This window comes from Zonotrichia leucophrys, chromosome 6, assembly GCF_028769735.1.
Source record: "Zonotrichia leucophrys gambelii isolate GWCS_2022_RI chromosome 6, RI_Zleu_2.0, whole genome shotgun sequence".
NCBI classification, from domain to species: Eukaryota; Metazoa; Chordata; class Aves; order Passeriformes; family Passerellidae; genus Zonotrichia; species Zonotrichia leucophrys.
The window spans coordinates 19,554,548-19,574,577 of NC_088176.1; the positions used below are offsets into that span (position 1 = coordinate 19,554,548).

Below are 20,030 nucleotides of genomic sequence, written 5' to 3' on the forward strand. Positions count from 1 at the left end.
ACTCAGGGTAGACTGATGTTTCTCCCTTGCTTTCAGTTGGGTAACTCATCTTGCCTCAGAGTAGCATTTTCCAATGCAAGCTAGAAGACAGATGGTGCTAAAATGTTTTGGAAGTCAGCGGCCCCTCAAGCAGTTTTGAGATCTTAAATGGGCCCAATAGGAGGGTGGTAGGTATTTCTGGGCCAATTATATGCATTCTGATTCACCAGCAGGCTGCTTCACTGCTTTACCTGGCTTTCCTCTTCCTTTTTCAGACCAGAACCCCTTCATGGTCCATAAACAGGTGGAAGAAGCACAGAAGCTTTAGTTGGCCAGAGATCTGATTGTCCCCTTTTTGGTGATTCAGACTATCTGGGCTTAAGCAAAAAAAAAAACCAAACCAGAACATGCATAGCAATAAATGTCTTCAATCCTAAATTGCATCTTGTAGAAGGCACATTTTCAGGTCTGATATGTTGCTACTTCTCCAAGTCCCACCCTCTCTTACTGGAAGTGAGGGTTCTGAATGGAATCTGCTCCCTGCTCTTCCTTCAGGCTGCACATCTTTGCCTGTGCTGGTGGTGCAAGGGAACTACCAACAGCATAGCTATGCTGGCATGCTTTGTGCACTCTCTCTTAATATGTGGTCCTTTATTTTGGTTTTAGCTGAACAACTTGGACTTCATTTAACAAATTGGATTTTCATTTTCCTCTCCTGGAAGAGTGAGAGAAACTGCGTTCTTCACAGCAGTGCCCCAGCCTGCTGCTTTCTGCTTCACTGGACCCTTACTTACCACCTCAGGCTGCTTCTAGCTCCTGAAAACAATTTATACACCTGTTCTTCAGCCATGCTTGCAGACATGGTGTGTTTATCTCAGATTTGTGGTTCATTCAAGCTACTGGCCATTTCCTTCAGTTAGCCAAGCTCCCTTGGCAGTGCTGGTCTGTGAGAAACACAAAAACAAGTTGTTGTACAAGTGCACTGTAGGTAGAAGGAGAAATATTCCCCAGCCTGGGTAGAGAATCTCCTCTGTGTCTCTGCCAGGTCATGCACAGAAGTTGCCTGGTCAGGGACTCTAGCAGTGTTCTGCTGGGGTTGCACCTATTAAACAGGATAAATTATTAGGAAGAATTGAATTACAAAAACGTGGAGGTTAAGAGGGTTTAGGAGATCTAGTACAGCTCTGTGCATGGAGACATGACCCAACAAATTCTGTATTTTCAACTGATTGTGGGAGAAGCATACAAAACTCAAGCTGAGGAAGGATGGGTGCGGGTCTAGCACAGCAGTGGGTGGAAAGTAATGAGGATGAAAGTGATCTTGGGGGCTTGTTAACTGCTGGAAATCCATTAAAGTCAATGTCATGTCTTTGTGGGACACCCAGCCTGCTTTTATTGGCTTTCTACAGAGCACCATGTCAAACTGGAAATCTCCCTTCTCCTCTTCAGTGCTTCCAATGATAATGGGCTTCAGTACAAATCTGGGCATTACATGCTCTGCAGTAACACTGGAATATGTTCTGCTTCTGGCTGTGACAGAGTAGTCTGACAGAGAGGTACCACTTCAGGAATGTGTTGAGGGGACAGCAGCATCTACATATTATCTGCAATCTATGTGCAACTGCCTCCAGATACAAGGTGCATTTCTTGGCTTTCTTATTTATTGTTAATGACCAATCACTTCTTCTGGGATCCTACATTAGCCCTTTCTTGGAAGGAATCAGAAGAGGACTAAATGTCTGTCCAGTGACTTTAATTTTTGGGATATCTTTAGGCATCATGGTGATAGGAAATGTCTAAAAACTCAAGTGAATCAGAAAAGGGTCTTCTAAATTGTTCATGTTTGTTTCCAAACACCTTTGTGTGACACAAGGCTGTGGGTGCTTCCTGTCTGTATGAGTGAGATTAGAGTTTGAAAATATCTGGTATATGTGCACCCCCATATCTGGCCTTTGTGCAGCGCTCTCCCTTTTCACGGGCTGCTATAAGACAAAGTATGCAAAGATGTTGTAGATTTCATTAGTCACACTAGTTTATTCAAACCTCCTCTTTGCATAAGAAACCAGGGCCTGTGCTGATCTCTGGGAAAGAATGCGCCCAGGGCTCGGAGCAGCCGCGCGCTCGGCGGCACCGGCGCGGCAGAGGTCAGCGGCTCGGGCAGCGCACGGGGGCCGGCTCCAGGGGTTGGTGCCATCATTTGCAATTCAATCCCGTGCAGCTCCCTCTTAGGAGAACAATTCACTAAATACAGAGTTGTTCTTTTTCCCTAATTCACCATATAATTCACCTCCTAAGTTCAATTAAGAAGCAATCTGTTTGTGACTGGAAGCAAGCTGCATTTATTTAGAAATACAAAATTATCCTTTGCCTCAGCAAAGACTGCATGCCTTAATAATTCTGGTGATGAATGGCTAGTTGGGGTTTCCTTTAAATGGAATGAGATACTGTGTGAAGAATAGCATACTTTGCAGGGGTGGGGGTGGGAGAAGTCCTGGGGATGTAAAACTGAGGAGAGGAACTTTTGTTGAGCTTGGGCTTAAGGAAGTGACGAGGACTGGGCATGAAAGAAAACAAAGGGAAATCTTGGGATGGGACATTGAAGCTGGAAAAGAGTGATAGAGTTCAGAGCAATCCATCTTGTTGAATCAGGCTTGTTCCTGTTCACACATCTAATGGCTTTTGTCCAGCCAAGCTCTGTTAAACTATGGCACTTCCTTTGGGAGACAAACCCCTGATTTACTGTGTCTCTTGGACTAGGAGGCTCTAACCTATAGCCAGCTGAAAGACTGGGTATTTTATTTTCTTCTGAATTGTTTTGTAGCTATCTTTCATCATCATTTTCCTGATACTCATATCGGTTATAGTAGTATAATGTTGGAGATTTGTTACCATCCTCTCAGTCTTCTCCAAGCTGCCAGAGATATCCCTTTTCCCCTGTCCTTGCCCTGTTGGATAGGCTGGAGAAGGATTTGCTAGAAGCCAGCTCCCGAGCAAAGGAGAGTTTTCCAGCTGGCAAAGCAGGACTGCTTCAGTGACTGGAAGGTGTCCAGCTGTCTGGGAAGTGAGACATCCCTCTTGGAAGTGTCCACACTGCATCCAGCAGCGCTGTATGATCAACACTGTATTCTTTTCTGCATGTGGTGGTTCACCATGCTTTTCTTGCTTTATCTTGCCACCAAGACTACAGAAACTTGCTCTTGCAATACCTCTACAGAGATCAGCTCGTTCAGCTCCTGCTCTCATTAAATTTCCATGAAATTAGCCTTCCCTAGAAGAGACTTTCTGCTTGTTCAGCATATGGAGAAACTTAGGCATGGTATAGTAATGAGTTGCAAAGTGTCACTGTAAGCTAGGAATAAATCTAGGAAAAGTGTCTAGCTCTATCAAGGGTTTAGTCCCTGCTCCCTGAACAGGGAAGGCAGACAGTTTCTGTGGCCAGCAGACCCCCAGCTGGCATTACTGATAGCTGCTGTCCTTTCCACATCAGAGCTCTGCCAGCCAGCTCACCAGAGATGAGTCTCTGCTCTTTTTTCCTTTGCAGGAGGCCTGGGAGAAGAGGTGTCAAGTGAAAATGCCACTTCAACCGACCACAGTGACAAAGCAGTTAAAAAGGGTAATGTGGTACCCCACCCAGACCTTTGGGTATCTTTTATTTACTTTTTTTACCCTCTGTAAAAACATATTTTGTACTGTTTTGTACATGTGTGTGCCTCCATGCCTGGGAGATCAGCCCTGCCCATGCATTCTTTGCTGTTGGTGGACTCTTTGAAGGGGTGGGTTTGCCTTGTATAATGTGGTGGGTTGACCCCAGCCAGAAGCCAAGCCAAGTCACTATTCCCCTCCTCCAGCAGGAGAGGTGAGAAAGCAGGGAAAGCAAGAGTGAGAAAACCCATTGGTTGAGATAAAGATAATTTAATAAGTGAACGAAAGGGGAAAAATAACCAAAGTTATACAGAGGCAACAGCTCACTCTTACCCACAAGTAGGCCCTGCTAGAAGAATGCGTCAGGCCTCTCCAGGGAGGAGAATTTAATAAATTTCAGTTGTTAAAGGCAGAAAAGTACCTACTAAGGAGCAGTCAAGAGCTGTTGGTGAGGAGGACTTGCCCAAGAGTGTGTTGCTGGCAAGGAATGGAAGCGTTGATGCACAGAAGTGAGGACCCAGAGTCCCCTGTGCAGAGCTGCTGCTGCACCAGGCACAGCAGAGCCCAGGGCAGACGCCTCCTCCCTTGGGGTTGCTATCAGGAGCTGCCCATGTGCAAATCCACAGAAATTTTGGGCAGGCACAGGAGCAGTTTGTGGATAGAAGACAAGACTACTTCTATCCTGAGACCCTGTCACTTCTTCTAGCTGTGGCCCTTTTAATGCCAATGTTTGTGCTGGTGCCTGGTACCAGCAATAGCAGGTGTAGGCAGGAGGGTGGTTCTTCCTTTTTTGGGAGAACCCCCAACCTCAGAGCATCTGCCTTCCAGGATCCAGCAGCTGGCCTGGGGATGGGGCAGCCTCTGAAATGGCAGGAAGGTGCTTAGGAGTAACAGGAACAAAAGGCAAATTCCCGTTTTTGTCCTGCAGCTCAGAGCAAGGTCTTCAGCAGGAAGGGCTTGACCTGGTGAAGCAGGAGGGAGGGTTTAAAGTTCATTCTTTTCATTCCCTTACGCTGCCTGGATTTCCTTCCCATTGTATTGATCCCCTCAGCCTTGACAGTAGTGGTTTGCTTACTGGTGCTTCAGCTGGAGGGATGAATGGGGGAAGAGGCTCTCAGCAGCCCCCCTGGTCACTAGAGGAAGGTCTTAGCAGGACCTGTGCTTTTTAATAACCCAGCAGCCCATGCCTCTGACTTGGAAAGCAAAGCTGCGGCCAGTCTTGCTGATTTACATACAAATTGCCATCCTTGGGCTGCACAGCAGTGTGCTGTGAGCCACTGTCAGTGGTGCTGCTCCTCAGAGTGACAAAGATGTTCACCTTGGAGTGACCCTTGAGGCCAGCACTCGCTGAAGGCATAGCAACCCCCGTACTCTGTCATTCCCCTGCCCTAGTCCAGCTGATGAGTTGGCTGAGCAGCACAGGGAGCTTATCTAAGCAGTGGTGTCTGCACACAGAGGCTTGTAAAGCTCAGCTGGACTGTGGCTGCTTTGAGGGTTTGAGTTGCCCATGGCACCTCAATTAGGGGGGGAACAACCAGGAAGCTTTGAGTAAAGGATTTTTTGAGTAAAGGTGCCAGCACATTAAAAGTGCAACTCATGTAGGCATAACCATTAAAAGTGCAACTTGTGTAGGCATAACCAGTACCTGAGCAGATACTGAGCAGCAGCACAAATGCAGGGCAAGGGATAGGGTCTGCCTAGAAGCCTGTGTGAATCTGCTTGCAGATTTCAAGGTCAGTGCTGAACACCACACAGGCAGGGCTCCTGCCCCCTTTGAAACAAGAAATGTGTTGTGCTTTCCCTTTTGTATTTTTGTTCCTTTTCATTAAAATGAAGAGATTCAGCATGGATGGAGATCTGCACTTCTGTTTTTCCCATCCTGAGCATCCTCCTCCAACAGAGACTGTCCCATCTTTATAGATTTCCAAACCACCCAAGACCTGGTATGTGAAACCAAAGTAATACTTTTCAGTACAGATTTCAGAGTTAGGAGTCTGTCACCTTCTTCCAAGCCAGCTCAAATGAGTAGTTGTTGCTGTGAAGCTGTTCATAATAGAACAAACCATTCTCTGCAGATGAGTGGATAGATAGGGCAAGTTGAGAATATACAGTGACATCTAAGCTTGATTTCCACCTTCTGTTCCCCTTGAGTACTGTGTCCCCATCTGTGAAGTTGCTGTTGCAGAGAAGGAGTGGCTAGAGACAGGGAAGGATGTGCTTTGACACCCTAATGGGAGAGCAGCTTTGGCATGGTGCATATGGAGGCTCCAAAACAAGAAGGGACAGTTTTCTATAGATTAGCAGTCTCAAAGTCCCAAAAAAATCACTGGCAAATCAAGTTATGACTTCTGTTTTGGTTTAACACCTTGCTTTTTCTTTTTATCTTTTTCTGAAGCTCCAGGGTATTGCCTGAGGGCTGCAGGTGGAGCTAAAGAGGATTTAAACAGTATTGCCACTCTGTGTTGCAGACGGCAGGCAGAACAGGACGCTTGCAGGGAGCCCCAGGAGGAAGGAGCACACGGATGAGCCCGGGATGGATGCACACCCCTCTGCCAGAGTGCGCAGGGCAACCACGGCCCGGGCCGAGAGGATCTGGCCTGGGGGCGTCATCCCCTATGTCATCGGAGGAAATTTCACCGGTCAGTGGTGAAAACACTGCTTTCTCTTTGCCATGGGTCTGTGTGTCAAACTGTGCAGGAAATCTTTGGAGCAGAATTATCCCACAGACTCAGGTCCTTGGGAATCTGTCTGCTGAGGTAGGGTGGGAATGAGTGCACAAGGAGTTGTGCACTGTGGAAGCCTGAAGCTGAGGTGTGCCCTGAGATGGTTCTTCTCTTGGAGTCCAAGGAATCCTTGAGTGACTGAGTCACTTTTCTTTAGAGGCCAGCACCTGTGAGCTGTGCTTGCCCCCTGTTTTTCCAGAAGAGCATTCTCTCTGCTGTTGGAAGAGCAGGAGCAGAAGTACTCTGGGGTCCTGACAATAACTTTGCCTTAGTTTTGAGGAGCATCTGTAGCACTCATGAGATTCCTTGGTCTTGAAAGATGGGCATGGTCATTACTTCATGTCATGAGAGCAAATTTGGCACATCACTTGTGTGTGGTGTTCAGATCAGACCACCTGGCAGCTCTGCCAGAATGGCCTGTACCTAGAAAGGTGACATGTTTTATATTCACAAATATTGATGTACTTCATCTGTAAAGTTTTCTACCTATTTAATTAGAGCAGTAAATTCATCAGGTATAAGGAGAGAAAAGATGATACAGGAAGGTAATGCTATAGCTGGAAGTGGGCCCCAGAGTCCAAGAGGTGTCTACAGTATAAGGTTGGCTGTTTGAAAGGTTGACTGCTCCCATATCCAGATAAAATCCATTAGAGATTTTCCTGAAAGCCTGGCCTTCACTGTTTGCTCCTCTTGGTTTCCTTTCCAGGAACTCAGAGAGCTATCTTTAAGCAAGCAATGAGGCACTGGGAGAAGCACACTTGTGTGACCTTTGTGGAGAGGACTGATGAAGAGAGCTTCATTGTGTTCACGTACAGAACGTGTGGGTAAGTGATGCACACATTCCCTGCGGCTCTCTATTGCAAACAGCACTTTCAGTCACACCTGGCTTTGTAAGTCTGGCCCAGAAAACACCAATGGCTAGCTTGGAAATCTATCTGTCACAGAGATGCAACTGGTCACTTTCAGTGAGGATCATTTAGTATTTGCTCAGAAGGTGCTAAGCCTTTCTGGATTCTTTTTTCTTGAGATAACTCTTCAGTGTACCTGTGCTTGTTTATAGGTACACACTTTTTTCTTTATGTTTTCTTTGTACTTAACATGTAAGTGCATATAGTGTATGGAACTGCTGGCCTGTCCTGAACCCTGCCATATGCCATGCTCTGTTCCTGTGTTTTAGAGTTTCTCAAGTCACTGATGTGCTGATGGGTTTATGGGTTTTCTTTTCCAGGTGTTGCTCCTATGTGGGTCGCCGGGGTGGGGGCCCTCAGGCAATCTCCATTGGAAAGAACTGTGACAAGTTTGGTATCGTGGCTCATGAGCTGGGTCATGTGGTGGGTTTCTGGCACGAGCACACGCGGCCTGACAGGGACCAGCATGTCACTATCATCAGAGAGAACATACAGCAAGGTAAAATCATGCTTCAGGTTATTCCACCTGGCTTTTGTCTGGGTAGAAACCTTTCTTGCTACACTTGTGGAAAATGCTGATGGTCTGAAGATTGGGATAGAGAAGAAGAAATATTGCTGCGGAGTAAGGGTCAAAATAGCTGTATGAATAGAAATTTTGGATGTCCAGCTGGAGCTGTTGAAACAGAGGAGCATATCTATTTCATTCTAGGCTCCCACAGGTAAAAGTTGGGTTTTTTTTTATTCTCTAAGAATGGTTTGTTTATTTTCCTTTTTGTTTGTCATCACAGGTCAGGAGTACAACTTTTTAAAGATGGAAGCTGGGGAAGTGAACTCACTTGGAGAGACCTATGACTTTGACAGCATCATGCACTATGCTAGGAACACGTTCTCCAGGTGATAATTCAAGGTTACATGTCCTTAGGACCATTTTTGGTAGTTGCGGTTGGCTCTGTGGGATATATCGAGCCTAGAAGGAGACCTCTGATCTATTGCTGCATTGCAAGGCTCAGAAAGTATTTGAAGAAGCAAGGTATAGTGTGGTGGACTGCTGTTTTCCCCTTTCCACTATATTTGCTCAGTAATAATCCTGGTAATCTCACAGTTTCCAAAGCCTTGCTGACATTCTTCGCAGCCTTCCCAGACAGCACATGTGTATCTGTGTGCATATCTGCCCATGTGCATGTTGGGTCATACTAGAACAAGCTTTGAATCTCTTGGTTGTCCAGCTTATGCTTTGGAGTCACAATACAGCCATCAGAGTCTCTAGTGGTTGTGTTGAGGGAGAGTTGAACTCTGGATCATGATCTTTAATTGCTTGGGTGGTTTTTTACCCATTTATGCATGAGCTTTCACTCATGGCCTCTGCAGCTGTGTGGTTCTGTGTGTCTGGGTTTTTTCATGGAGGAGTTATCAGTCCTTCCCCAACTAATGCCAGTTTCTGCACAGGCTGTTTGTCCTTGACTCCCATCTCATACCTCCAAATGGGGGCTATTTTCTGATCAGACTGCTCCACTGGATAGAGAGGTGATATAAACACAGTTATGTCCTGTGTTTGGAATGAGAGTTACTGGATGACCAGATTCATTTTGCTGCACTGTTAGAAGTTTTCTTTCATGAATCCTACTATTGCTCTTTCCCAAGAGCTTTCTGTCACTACATACTGTGAGTAAAGGGGTTGGAAGGTACAGTGGAAGTATTCACACTCTTGGAAAAATTTTGTTGCAAAAATTAAAATGTCTTTGTGACTTACATTTTCTTACTCTCCTGTTGTATTGAAGGGCCAAGCCTGTTGGTTTGTGCTTTTCTTTTGACAACTTCACACTAACAAGTGGAAAATTGCTGAAATGCTGCTTGTTGTGGCAGGAGGAGATGGTGCCTGAGCAAGGGTGTTTTGCAGACTTTGCAGATTTCTTTGCATTAGATATCCAAAGCAAACAATTTTTCTTCCCTTGAAGCATCTGCTGGACCCTCCTAGCATTTGCTGAACTCTTAATGGTTTGAATTGTCTTGCACAAAAGCAGGATTAAGTTATTACCGCCATTTATATTGTGGATGCCTTTGAGTCTGTGTCTCTTGAAAACTAGGGTCCTTCAGAGCACTGCCGGACCAAAATGGGTAAAAATGGCAAGAGTCCTGCTAGATTTAAATTGGTGCTTGATAGGATTTTTAAGTCTGTTTTCTTTAAGCTCTTTGTCTCTGTGACCCACCCTTACCCCAGTTGCAGTCTTTGTGCAGTAATTGAACTGAGCACTGAGTGCCCTGGTAGGCTGATTGTGCTCTCAGCACAAATAAGCAGGGCTGGAATTGGCTTTTGCTTTGCCAAGACTTGTCTTGACACCTGCTCCCCTAAGGAAGCAATGCACTGACCAGCCAGAGAGACTGGTGGGGGCATGCACCTGACCTTCCCACCTCACTGAGGTTTGCTGGCCAATTGCAACCCAAACTGACACAAGCACAGAGTCCATGAAGGTTTTAAGTTCCAGCAGGTTTCATTCAGATCAGTGGCTAGGAAAGGGAGAGAGTTTCTGCTTGGGCCTGCAAGGGAAGGTCTGCATTGAGTGTGTTAATGCAGTAGCAGACACCAAAAGTCAATGTAAGATGGTGTGAGCACCTGACCAGTGGAGATGGGATGTGTGAGTGAGCAGGGGAAGGACACACAGCCATGTCTGTGACTTGCTCTCTTGTAGCAATTCTTACCTGGCACTTAGTATAACCTTGTTTTTAGCTTTTAACGGTCAATATTGGTGATAGTAAATCATATGGTGCTTGCCATGGTCAAATGCTGCTATAAATGCTGGGCCCTTTTTATTCTAAACTTTTTACCTGGGACAGAAAGGTATAGCCTTTCTGAGATTTGATGAGTCCTAGCAGTTTCCAGTGATACTTTTGAGGATTGGTGCAGAGTCATCCCTTTCCATTTCGTAGCAAAATATGCCTCTCATTTTTGTCTGTGGCTAATAGAAATACGAGTATAGCACAAGAGGCTGTAATGACATCAGGAACAAGTTTTTACCATTGGAACTTCTGTTCTCATCTAGATCAGAAATTTGCCTGTTGTGCAGAGTGTGGCTGCAGGCTTTTATTTCCTGGTGCATTCCTTACAACACATAGCAGCAATCTAAACTGAATGTTGCTGTATCATGAAACAATTTCTTTTACAGCTGTCGAGACCTATAAATGGCAACTTAACAAGAAGAAAGTTTAAACGTTTACAAAGCCCTAAGCAAGCAGCTGGTTACCTTAATTCAGTGAGTGGCTTGCTAGTAGACATGACAGCAGAGTCTGGAGTTACAAAACATGACCTCTGCAAAGCTCCTGTTCAAGTGAGGGTGTAGGTAGCACTGCCTCCATGCCCAGGAGGCACATCTTGTGTTTGCAATGCACTGTCCTAATCCTGCACAAGGCATACAGAGATCTTCCACAGGTTTTACTGCATGAAGAGTCATGCTGTCTCTCTTGTGCACGTGGAGATATAAGGTGGGCGCCTGCAGCTGGGTCCTTAACCTGCCTTGAATATCTTCTTCCTTGAGTGCTGCTTAGGCACCTCTATTTGTTACCCTGTCTCCTGGGACATGAATGTTTAGCATCTGTTGAGGTCAGTTGATAATTTCATAGCATTGGCCTGGCACTTTGCATGTTCAGGGTGCTGTGCAGATGCTGCTGACTTGTGTGAGTCTCCTGTCAGACTCTGTTGTTCTTTGCTGGTAGGAATGGTGGGGTGTTTGCTTGGCTTACGCTGCATTGGGCAGCTAATGTGTGTTCTGCCTGTGCCTGGACAGCAAGAGCATGGGGCATCCAGGATTCATGGGTTCTTCTCCTACCTCTGGGAGGGGAGTTGAGGTATTTTACTCAAGCATGGTGTTTGACTTCCTGAGCTGCTCTGTTTAATGATGTCTGTTTGTTGTTTATTAACTTTTGAGTTAAAGTATTTGCACTTTTAGAGACACTCACCAAATGTGCAACTTTACGTACCAAATGTTTCTAAGCAGATGAGGTTTAAGTGGATAGCATGAGACTTCTGGGACTTGTGTGGCTTGGGCCAGACAGATTCTCCTATTCTTGCTTCCTTTGATGGCAAAATGAGAGAAGCTGTACTTACTGCTCTGTAGTTGAGAGTCATGTTCAGCAATGCATGTGAAAGGAGAAAAAATTCAATTGGAGGAAAAGGCAAAACCAAAAATCTTACTGCCTGAGTAGAGAGCACAGCCTTCTAGAAGAAAATGTGTTTGGCAGGTAGCAAGGGTAATTTGAAGTTGTGTGGGTTGTTTGTGTTGTGTGAGCAGTGCCTGAGGTATATACTACGTGCAGAAAGCTGAGGGCTGTGAGTGCACAGTTGTGAGGGCTGGAATGGGAAAAAGAATCAAAACTTTGCATGTGCAAGTGGTGTTTTTCTATTAAACTCACTCATTCTTCCCTGGTTGAGCTTGGAGATCTGCAGAAAGCATTTCAGAGGCCACAGAAGTATGTCCCTGCCAAATGCTGGGATCTTCTGTGAGCTCCTGAGGACTTGAAAATTTACTGTGAGCAAACTGACCTGTTTCTATGCTTGTGGTGTTTCTGGAATTGGAGGATTTATTTCAATACATAAACTTAAATAAATTCAGCCCAAGGCATGCAGTTGGCATTTAGAATAACAAACTGAATTAATAAATTGAAATTTGCAGGACTTACCTCAAGTCTCGTAAGTATTGGTTTTGGTGCTGATCAGGAATTTTTCTACTGTTGAAAAAAATGCCAACATCTCCCATGCAACAGCTGATTCCAGTTTTCAAAACAGATTAAATTCCTTTCCTCTATTTCTTTCTTCAGTTTGAATATTTACAAAACAATTTCCCCCTTCCCTCCCCACCTCTGGACTAGGCAGCACTAAAATTATTGCTTCTTTCCTGATTTCCCATTGGGCTCTCTGGACAGTTGTATCCTGTCCTTCAGAAAGAGCAGTCTGCCTCACTGAGCTGAAGCTGAAGGTAAAGCTCAGTGCTAGCCTTGGCATCCCCAAGCCTGTGTGGCATTCAGGGGTGCAGTGAAAGCTTCCTGTGGACTGGACAGCCTGGCTGCAACAGCTTGGATTTTGCCAACCTGGAGTTGAGGTTTCCGATTCCCTCCCTCCTTCCCTACAATCCTAATGCTCCCTTGGGATCTCTTTTTGTGTGCAAGCGCTTGCTTGGCTACATGAACTGCATTTTGATAGAAGTGAGGCCTGAGCTTAAATCCTTCACTGGACTGAGATCAGAAGTGCAGTGAAGAGCTCCTGAGTGTGAAGCACATGGAAGAAATAGTAGCAAGTGAAAAGAGGTAGAGACAAGTGGAGTTACTAGCTTGGAAACTCATACAGAACAAAGGTAGAGCACATGATCTTTTCCTCTTGTCTGTGGCAGCCACAGACACTGCCAGCCCAACCCTATCTACTACTGGGAAAACTCCCCTTCCTCTGCTTCTTTGGCTTAAACGCCAGATCTGTGCTCCAGCTGAGCCAGATGTGCCATGAACTGTCTGCAGGAATATTTCATTGCTTTCTCTGATTTATGGCAAGGAATGTGCTACCTCAAAGAGAGGCAGCAGCAATTTTGAGATATCCAAGAGGAATTTGGCTTGGCAGACTTGCTTGTACATTTGGAAGCTGTCTCCTATAGTGAGCAGGCTGTCTTGAGATAGTTAGCAGTTATTAGAAGCTGAAACACTACTGCTTGTTAGCACGGGATATATGGTCAGGGGGATGGGTATGGGAGGCCTGCCAGCTCTGCTTTCTGTTCACTGTGTCACTTTCCCTCCTTCGCTGCTCTGTGTGTCTCTGCTCTTCCCTTCAGAGGGGTTTTCCTCGACACCATCCTTCCCCGTCGAGACGACAACGGGGTGCGGCCCACCATCGGTCAGCGCGTGCGCCTGAGCCAGGGGGACATCGCCCAGGCGAGGAAGCTGTACAAGTGCCCAGGTAAGTATGGCCTGGCACGTGGAGCCGGCTTCACCACAGACACGTCGCTTGTGTGCAGAGCATTGGAGTTCAAGAGCCCAGCCTTTGAGGAAAGAGACTCGGGAAACACAGGCTATCAAATGCTTTAGGCTGGAGCCATGGGGGAGAAGAGAACATGCCTAAGATGTGTCTCCTGTTGGTACTTTGCCAGGATTCTTGTTGGGTTTAGGGCTTCAGATTGCTCCAGTGTAGACTCTATTTGTAGGAAATTGAACTGATGTACAAGGCTATGGACAGAGTGGGGACTAGGAGGTAGCAAAATGGTGGAAAGGTGTCTGGTAGACTGAGGCCCTTGAAAGTGGAGGATAGTTGGTGTGCAAATCCACTGTTTTTTCTATATCCAACTACAGGTCAGAAAGTATGAGTCCATAAGGGTCTAGAATGAATTCTGAGGGCTTCAGGGTCTATATGTTTGAAGATTACTGCTTTTATCTTATAATGGGTGGTATAACTTGTAGGTCTATTAGTTCTAATTATTTTTTTTCTTTTTACCTCATAATTACATTTTTCTTTTTACACTCATCATTATCTCTAAATTGATTTTGGTTGAATAAAATGTTGTTCTTGCAAAATTATCTCATGGATTAATCTAGGGGTTCATTTGTTTTGCACTATGTTTTTTTTGTTGGAGTCAGACTTAATCCAACCAGGCTTTTCATTCCCATAGCTGGAAGAATCAATTACAGATTTAGATTTCTCAAGGCAAGCTGAAAAGCCACTTTGGCCTGAGGTACTAAGTAAAAACTACAAAGCAACTTTCTTTAAAATGAGGACTCTTCTGTGAGTCTCAAGTTTTCCATTTGTGAAGTAGAACTTTTCCTACCTATTTTTTTTTTTACAAAGCAGAGGTTATTGCAGTTCAGAACATATTAGGCAGGAAAATAATTAGAGATTTAAGCCTACTAAACTTTTTTTTCAAATGCCCGTTGTTCTGCTTTTTTTTTTCTTAAGATTTATAAGTTGCATCTTAGGAGAAGAGGTGCAATATATTTAATGACAGTGATATCTTCTTCTGCTATTTGAATCTGTAGCTTGGAAAGTTTTCTTACTCTGCAAAATACAAAGCAAAGGGGTTCAAAACCAAAGGACTTCATCTGTGTGTTCAAGCAGGGTCTGAATGAGACTTGAGGATGAAGACACTTTGTTCAGCAGGCAAGCTGAGGATTTTAGGGTAAAATGCAGCAACATAATTCAGAAGTTGTGTGGCAGATGGCTTCCCTTTTACAAAGAGAGTCTCCATCTGAGAATACCTAATAATATCCCCCAAAAAAAGTGATAGTATGGTGAAGGATGAGTTACAGGAATTACATCCACTGGAATCAGCCAGAACAACTGCTGTGTCTGTTGTGAGAAACAGGGCTCTCCAGCTCATTAGACTGGAGCTCACGTGCCTGCTACACTTAGGGCTTGCTTAGCTTGTCCATTCTAAAGTCCTGCTGGTCTAAATTGCTCTTAATTCCTCAAAGCTTATACCTGCTGGGTTAAAGTTAGTGCCAAGCCAGGTGAAATGAAATGAAATTCACTGAAGGAATTTCTGGAAGGCAAGCTCAGTCTGCTACAGAGTAGTTAATGCTAGATTTGCTATGGCTGCACAGTTGAGGATTTGATGACTACAGTGACTTCAAAAGCTTTAAAACAGCTCATCCTGTTGTCTGATGCTGTGCTAAAGGAAGAAGGCTTGTGTAGCTGTGCTAATTGTGCAGGAATGGTTAAACAGTAAATTGAGAATGGTCCTGCATTATATAATTTTCTCCAGTTCTCTGGGCATTTTCAAAAGGATACAGTGTACCAGTAGCCAGCTGATGAGCTGTAAGTGCCTGTCACCCAACTGCTTCATTTGCAAATGAGTTCTGAAGCATTCACTTTACTGCTTTGCTTTTCACCTCTGTTCCTTTCTACCTGCTCAGTTTCTCAGATCCCAGAAGTGCTGAACAGTTCTTTCTTGGACTTGTTGTCTTCTTTGCTACTGAGTACAGTCATATTGCTTTTTAGGGTGCTCTGCAAGAGGTTGTGCTCTCCCCGCAAAGATGCATTGCTCTCTGCTGTGCTTCCCCTGCTCTGCACTTTGCTCCAGCCTGGCACAGGGGCTGGGGAGGCAGAGAGTTAGATAGGTCTGCTTTCATATTTCAGCAATGTAGTCTTTGCAAGTAGACACAATAGTACCTGTTCATAATTATAGGGTCTTGCCAGTCATTGTGTAATTACACTCTGGGAGAATTAAGTCTGGCCTGTTGGGAACCTTCACTATGGCTCATCTGAGGGTAATAATCTCCTATCACTATGTTCATGTTGTGCACATTTCCTCTGATTTTGAGCTGCCTTTATAATTTCATATTTGTTTAAATAGATTTTTGAGCAAAAAAAAAAAGAACATTTATTTATTCTGGTGAGTTGTGGATTGGAATCTCCTATTTATTAAAAAAATAAATAAATAAAAAGCTTCTTTCTGTGTCCCCACATTCCTTCATCTAGTCTGATCTGCTAAGCTGTGAATCAAACTTCCTTAGGGAAATTAAGAAATTGCAGATTAGGTAACTCCTTCTCCCCTGCTTGAACATATTATACTTTTTTCAATGGAACCTGTCTCTTTTCACCTCCAACTGCATACCCGCCCATCTAAATGTAATCATGGCTGCAAAATTACCCTGTGATAGCATCAAGCAGAGGAACAACCCCTGGCATTTCCATGAGAAAGGGAAGGCCTTGCGGATCTTTCAAAGCACTGCTGCTCAGTCAGGGATTCTTGGGGGCTGCCTTGCCATCTCTGAGGAAACAGAGTTCCAGGTGCAGTGGAGCTTTATAATATTGGTTGGTTGTGAAACTGGAAAAGCAACTGGGAAGCAGGCAAGCCACGGTCCCTGCTCCTTGCAATTGGCATTTGGATGTGCCTGGTGGGCACTGTCAAGGGAATGGGACCCTTGATATTTGTGGTCTTCCCACCCAGCCAGCCAGGTGCTCTGCAGGTGTGGATGGTCCTTGTTCCAGCTCAGCCATCCTGTCTCAGAGAGCAGAACTACAGTAGTCACAGCTTTTCCAGATGTTGGAAGCTGCAGTTCCCTAAAGGATCATATGCATGTGCATATTCTTTGCTTCCCAAAAGTCACTCTGGGATCTACATTTCATCAACTGCAGCAGGCCACAGAACAGGAAGTTGAAGAGCAATGGACTGCTGCGCTCATATTTTGTCCTGTGCAGTGTGGTGGTCAGGAAGGTGCTGGGCAGCTGAAACATGAAGGTGATGGGACTTGTCCTGCTTTTGTGTCGGATGTTTTAAGCCCAAAAAAGAAAATTTACAATGGTAACTAAGGAGAACTTCATTGAGCAGCTTGTAATGAAGTGAAAACAGATTTGCTGGCAGCAGTATGGGGTTGTGAACTGGGATGGGGTTAATACTTTGCATTTGATTAGTGAATGAGATATTCCTCAACTGAAACCTGAAAGTGCTGGCATGTGGAAGGATGATGAAGGAAGAAGGGTTCTTCTTTAGTAGCTGTTTCATATGTCCTGGCACTGATCATCTTCCATCCCAGAAATTCTGACAAATTTCCCACCAGCCCTTTGGCAAGGCTGCAGGTGGTTAGTGACCTCTGGCCAGTACCATGAATGAGCCCTGTTGGAGTGCCAGCCACCAGCCTGCACACAGCAGCCATGAGCAGTCAGTTTGGCAGACCCTGATGTCTTTCAGAGTCACTCCTTTTTGATAGGTTTTTTTCCCCTTTCCTGCAGCTTGTGGAGAGACCTTGCAAGATTCAACAGGTAATTTCTCAGCCCCTGGCTTTCCAAATGGCTACCCCTCCTATTCCCACTGTGTCTGGAGGATCTCGGTGACCCCAGGGGAGAAGGTAGGTGCCACAGCAGCGCAAGGTATACTCTGCACTTCCCTCATGTGAGGTTTTGCCTGTGATGACAGTGTTAGAACCTGCCAGAAGATCTCTGCATGCCTGGTGTGCAGGAATGGAGCCTGGAAAGGCTCCTGAGCACCACTCAGGAGAGAGCTGGAGTCAGGAATATGTGATTTTGAGAAATGGTGATGCTGGAGCAGAGCCCCTCACATATTTGGGCTGTGTGTTGATCTCTGATCCTCCCTCTCAGTTTGAGAGTAAACCCTGCATGGACATTTCCTGCCACCTGTTAGATTTGGCAAGCACACATTCCAAAGCCAGTCAGATGAGTTAGATAAAATGTGCGGCAGTCTGGGGTCCTGAAGGGAGCTGAGGAGCCGTGAGTGACATCCGTGGCCTGCCCCTGTCATGCAGGCACAATGTCCCTGTCAGGGCACTCCCACTTCCCGCCTGGAAATGCCAAGCCCCGCTGCACATCAATCACCCACCCTGTCCACCTTCCTCCCAGCTCCCTTTGTTTTATTGATCTTCCTGTAGAAATGAAATCTTTCCTTAATCCAGCAACACCAGCCCTTCAGGCCTGCCACACCATGGCAGGCTGCAGGAATGAGCAGCCCCCTCCTTGGCAGAGTGACTTTGCTGAGGATCACCCTGCAGACACGCTTAAGGCTCACGCTCGGACCGAGACGCGCAGAGCTCATTTGTTTTGCAGCAGCTGCCGGGCTCCAGGACCTGTTTCTGTCACCTGCAAGCCCAGTCCCATGCCATGCTGAGCTCCTGCCACCAGCTGCAGGGAGAGCATCGCTGGGGCAGGAGGGCCAAGAGCTGTCCAGGTTTGACAACCGTAGCACTGAGAGTTTCCTGGTGTCAATCTACTGTAAACTCTCCCTTTGCTTCTCAGCCTCTTCAGAGTTGTGTCAGGAAGGACCCAGCATCTAATTAATGCTGAACCACTAGTGTTGAAAAAGGAAATAAAGAATTGATTTCAGATTAAATGCTTCAGTTTACCTGTTCAATTCAATGCAGTGGTTGGTGCAAATTGTTGCACTGAGGTGTTAGCTCAGAACAGATACTGGGCTTATAGCATTCATCTGCATAGAAACAGATTAATCTCCTTTTGCTGTCTAAAGTCAGAATAATGCAAAACTGTGGAAAAAAAAGTGAGTGACATCATTACAACTGCACTCTGCACACCCAGCCAGTACTTTGGGGGAGAACATCCATTTTAACATAAAGACATTTCTGTGACTATGTTCAGATTCTGGATGTAAATTAATTACATGGGTCAAATCTCACCAGAAAAAAAATACAAGTACATGCCAATGGTGACCTCCATAGGTGACCTCCCAGACCAAGACCAGTGATCCATCTTAGAGAGGAAGGAAATGAAAATAACATTTTAATGACATGTTCTGTTTGTTAAAGCCACTGAATGTGATTGCATCACAGTGATGATGTGAGTTTGATGGTCAGAATGTGGAACCTAATTAGCAAAATTTGATACTTCTTCCACATGTCATTTATATTCAGGTATAGACCCCAAATATGTGTGCTTTGTGACAACGTCTTTCTCTATGATTTTCACATTACTCAAAACCAAAGGGTTTAATTTTAAAAATCTGAACTGGGCTTTTTTTAAAGTAACATTTTAGTAACTAAAAAGTATTGAATTTGAATTACAGAATTGATAGTAAGGGGCTCTCTGCTGTCATATACTGTCATGATTTCATTGAAACACCTTGAGAAGCCTTTCTTTTTTGAGAAAAGTTGGTTTACAAATCCTGCTAACAGCCCAGTTGTCTTTACCTTGCATACTCACTTAGGCAGCACTGTAGTGAAAATGAAACATGAAACAACCTGTAGAGTCTTCTCTTTAAAGTAACTCCCTCCCCAAAGAGAAATGTGCTCTCTCTCCTTTCAGATCATGTTAAATTTCACATCGATGGACTTATTTAAAAGTCGCCTTTGCTGGTATGATTATGTGGAGGTGCGCGATGGCTACTGGAGGAAGGCTCCGTTACTGGGTGAGTAGCTATTTCATTTTAATTGCATTTTGTATATTCTGCTTGATGCTTTGGAGAGTGGGTGGGGAAAACAAACAGAAACAAACTTTCCTTTACTTGGAAGGATCCCAGGTCCTGCTTGTGCGCTGGCCATCCCACAGTGTTTCCATCCAGAGATGTCGGTGTGCTGTATTCACTCCCAGTGATCCATGCTCCAAGCCCTATGGTCACAAAGGCTTTATTCCTTCCTTTTCCAGCTTGAGAAATGAGGCAGGGAGGGAAGTGAGCCAGGGCCCTGGCTGGGACTAAAAATGTAGTCTCTGGAGTTTTGTTATTGCTCTTTCCTAAGTCCAGGGAAGACTGTCAGGCAGTGAGAATGAAGCAGCTGCACAGCTCCTGACCCACGCTCCTGCCATTATTTGTCATGAATCTGTGTTTACAAATATACAGTATTTGTACTTTGAGCCTCTGTAGTCCTAGCAGGGAACTTACTAGACCATGCCATGCCAAGTTGTGCAAGGACTCCGCTCTGCTTTTGTTCCCAGAGATCTCTACGAAGTGCAGCTCTTCTGTGTCCTCCCTGTTTCTCTGCCTCCTGCTATCATAACTGCAAGTCTGCTGTCACCCTGAATGGTTCACGAGTCCCACCTGGTTTGCCACTGCCTCTGATCCTGACCTCATCCTCTAAGCTCGGTGTCCCAAACATGAAACGTGGCACTATGACAGCCCCTTCTGCCTAAAGGGAAAGAAGCAATCAGGTTGGGCATCATCCCCAGCTCTGTTAGAGGTGCTGCAGCACACGACTGGGCTAGTGAGCATTGGTTCAGAGGGTTTAGGGAGTTTTGGGTGCTCTCCTTGGCCCGACTGGACATCCTAGTTCTTGTACCAGGTGAGGTGCTGAGGCTGAAGCCATGCTGCTTCCCAGGTTTCAGTGGGCCTCCCTTTCAGGGCAGTTGGCAGCT

The 20,030-nt window shown here is 45.3% G+C and overlaps 1 protein-coding gene across 1 annotated transcript in view; it reads left to right on the forward strand.

Moving 5' to 3' along the window:
• TLL2 (tolloid like 2) overlaps positions 1-20,030 on the forward strand; it is an 82,815-nt gene that overhangs the window by 40,698 nt on the left and 22,087 nt on the right. The window contains exons 3-10 of the mRNA XM_064716216.1: positions 3,521-3,592; positions 6,090-6,260; positions 7,051-7,168; positions 7,573-7,751; positions 8,041-8,146; positions 13,060-13,184; positions 16,950-17,065; positions 18,987-19,089. Of these exons, the coding sequence (XP_064572286.1) occupies positions 3,521-3,592; positions 6,090-6,260; positions 7,051-7,168; positions 7,573-7,751; positions 8,041-8,146; positions 13,060-13,184; positions 16,950-17,065; positions 18,987-19,089 (990 nt within the window). The remainder of the gene's footprint in view (positions 1-3,520; positions 3,593-6,089; positions 6,261-7,050; positions 7,169-7,572; positions 7,752-8,040; positions 8,147-13,059; positions 13,185-16,949; positions 17,066-18,986; positions 19,090-20,030) is intronic.